This window comes from Sinocyclocheilus rhinocerous, unplaced genomic scaffold, assembly GCF_001515625.1.
Source record: "Sinocyclocheilus rhinocerous isolate Xijiao unplaced genomic scaffold, SAMN03320098_v1.1 scaffold920, whole genome shotgun sequence".
Lineage (NCBI taxonomy): Eukaryota > Metazoa > Chordata > Actinopteri > Cypriniformes > Cyprinidae > Sinocyclocheilus > Sinocyclocheilus rhinocerous.
In genome coordinates, this window is record NW_015636975.1 from 248,559 (window position 1) to 252,106 (window position 3,548).

General features: G+C 36.2%; 1 protein-coding gene across 1 annotated transcript in view; it reads left to right on the plus strand.

Annotated features, from left to right (window-relative positions):
• The window catches only part of pros1 (protein S), a 21,240-nt gene that overhangs the window by 4,349 nt on the left and 13,343 nt on the right, over positions 1–3,548 (plus strand). Inside the window, exons 4-6 of the mRNA XM_016563082.1 lie at positions 308–391; positions 478–600; positions 2,384–2,509. Coding sequence (XP_016418568.1) covers positions 308–391; positions 478–600; positions 2,384–2,509 — 333 coding nt within the window. The remainder of the gene's footprint in view (positions 1–307; positions 392–477; positions 601–2,383; positions 2,510–3,548) is intronic.

Consider the following 3,548-nt stretch of genomic DNA (forward strand, 5'->3'; position numbering starts at 1 on the left):
TAACTCTGACTGGATTCGTCTGAAAGAAGAAAGTCATATACACCTAGGATGCATCGGGGGTGAGTAAAACACAGCCTAATTTTTATTTTTGGCTGAACTAACCCTTTAACAGCACCATATCGGCTTATGTATTGGCAGTAGCAAGTTCCTGTACTTGATCAGTTTTTTGTTTTTTTTTAAGAAGCAATTGTAATTGATTGAAAATTGTATTTATGACATGTTGTGTGACGTAACAGTGCATCATTAGATGGACTGAAGTGTGTGTGTCATGTCGTGTATGTGTTGTATCTTGTTGTTTTCTCTGTAGTGTGTCTGGGATCTCACCGCGTCGGGATCAATAATCCAAACTCTGAGCCTGGAATCCCTCAGAACCTCCGTACCTGTGTTCAAGGTGATCCAGCACTAGTACTGTTATCTAGTCTGAGACAGTGTTGTGTCTGTGTTGATTGTGAGTTTGAGTTGTTTGTTGTGTTTCAGAGATCAGTAACCAGTGTCTGCCGCTGCCGTGTCATAAGGACGGTTATGAGCGCTGTGTGGACGGTCAGGGCTCCTTCACGTGTGTGTGTAAAGCTGGATGGAGGGGTCAGCGCTGTGAGCAGGGTGAGCTGAGATTCATCATACTGACCACAAAACGTTTTCATGTTCATTACACTGCACTGAGACTTCACAAAACTAATGATGAGCCTAGACAACAGAGAGAGGATTAAATTAAGCTGTTTTATTTCCAACATGCACTCATTCAAGGGTGTTTTTTATTCATGTAAAGTTATGTTTTTGGGACATGACTTGATGGATTGCATGACCATGTGAGTTTGTCTCTATTTCCTAGCAACTACATATCAAATATTTATGTACCATTTGTGTATTAATGGCTGTTATGATAAATAAAGTGTATAAATTAAAGCAAAGCAAGTTAAAGGGATAGTTCACCCAAAAATGAAAATTTGATGTTTATCTGCTTACCCCCAGGGCATCCAAGATCTAGGTGACTTTGTTTCTTCAGTAGAACACAAACGAAGATTTTTAACTCAAACCGTTGCAGTCTGTCAGTCTTATAATGGAAGTGAATGCTTTGAGAAAAAAAAACCCATACACAAACAAAACCAAATTAAACCCTGCGGCTCGTGACGATACATTGATGTGTAAAGACACAAAACGATCGGTCTGTGCAAGAAACTGAACTGAACTACTTCTTCTTGCTTTACGGCGGATTGCAGACTTATAAGTGCATAATTACCGCCACCTATCTCTCAAATGGACCATTGACACTCCTAATTGAGATTGTAGATAGAGTGTCAATGGTATTTGAGAGATAGGTGGCGGTAATGCACTTATAAGTCTGCGATCCGTTTTGTGTCTTTACACATCAATGTATCGTCACGAGCCGCAGGGTTTAATTTGGTTTTGTTTGCGTATGTTTTTTTTTTACTCTCAAAGCCGTGATTCCCATTCACCTCCATTATAAGACTGACAGACTGCAACGGTTTGAGTTAAAAATCTTTGTTTGTGTTCTACTGAAGAAACAAAGTCACCTACATCTTGGATGCCCTGGGGGTAAGCAGATAAACATCAAATTTTCATTTTTGGGTGAACTATCCCTTTAAGTTACCTGTGAACACAGTTGTTGACTCGTTTTCTCTCAAACGCAGTGCCGTAATGGTGGTCTTGTGTGCAATTCTTAAAACAAGCACAAGATGGTAGACAGTATATCAGGCATTACAAAATTTATATCTGATTATTGAAAAATGCTAAAATATCAGGAAAAATATTGGGAAAAGTGATCATCGGTCGATCTCTCTCTAAGTGTGAAACTTTGAACTTTCTTTAATCCTTTCTTTAAACTTTCTTTATGTATTTAATATTTAATGAAGTGAGTGATTTTTAATTTACAATATGTATTTTTTTCATTTACAATAACACTAAGTTGCATATGAAATACAGTAGTATTGTACAATTATGTTTGAATATATAACAGTATTAGTTATTTTAATATATTAGCTAAACTAAATGAAATTTAGAAATGTTGCTTTGGAAACTAGTTGAAACAGTTTTTTTGCATATTTTATTTCATTTCAGGTAATGTTTATTTTTATTTTAAGTTTTCTTTATTGTTTCAGTTTCAGTTTTTGTTTACTATAATAACCCAGATATATCATCATTTTGCTAAGGAATCCATGAACTGATCAAATGTAAACCTTAAATGCTGTGTAAATCGTTTGAATAAAAGCGTTTGCCAACTGCATAAATGTAAATAATGCATTTACAAGCAAAGGTTACAGCGCCACCTAGCTCAGAAGTTAGTACTAGTGAACAGACTATCTGACGGATCATTTCTGTCTGCAGCTTTATTGGTATTTATTTTATTGACTCCATTTGTTCACAGATATTAATGAGTGTGAAGACCCAGAATTCCCTGCGGGCTGCAGCCAAACGTGTTACAACCTCCCCGGCAGCTTCATGTGCAGCTGTGAGAAGGGCTTCTACACCCTTGACAACATCCTCTGCAATGGTGAGAGTCACTGCACAGGTCAGAGGTCAGCGTTGTATTTCTGATCCTCTGGCTTCACATCTGCCAGTCGAGTTGCAGCTGTTCCAGGAATCCTGGGATTTTCCTGTAAAAGCGAAACATGATTCTCTCCAGCTGTGAGGTCCAACGTTCATATTAAAACCACATCCACACACACAGCGTCTTAAAGGTTCATTATGTAACAGTGTTTTTAAGCTTATAAATCATCAGATGCTGTTTCACTGCCTGTGCCTGTGACTTTATCAACAGGATCATATGATTGTGTGGTTTGTACAACTAGGTACACATGAGTTACATGCGCTCGTTCTGACTCTTTTCCTCATGTTAGAATAACAGTGCAGTGATGAAATCACACCAGTGGAATTCTGGGAATGATGAAAACACAAATGCAAATCTTTGACTAGATTGCAGATCCGTCCTTCATGAGATGCATTCTGGGATGCTGGTGAAGGAGGAATGTGTGATGAGCGATTCATGATGCTTTTCAGCTACTATCTGGTGCAAGTCGAACTCATTTTGAGCACTGAAGCAGAAGCTTTTAGATCAGATGGTTTTTAGGTCATGAGGAGCATGATTCAGTGTGTTCAATTGTGATGCTGTAGATTCATTCACTGTGTTCAGACTTTTTTGCTCATGTGAGTGTGTGACGTGTTTGACCTGATACTCATGGGGTTTATTATCATTAACTATATCATATCATATTAAATCATAAAAAACATTTTTGTTACTGGAAATAATATAAAATTAATTTAATATATGAATTAAAAATAAGTATAAATGTATGTATTTATATTTAATTATTTATTTTAGCATTCAGCTAGTTGCCAAGGCAACATTTCTCTTTTTCATTCAGTTAAATGTAATTGATCAAATAACTAAAGCTAAATAAACTAAAACTTCAATAAAAACTAATAATTACTATATAGACAGGGACTTAAAAGGACCCAATAAAAATGACCAAAAACACAAAAGAAAATTAATGAAACTTTAACTAAATATATATATATATATATATATTTTT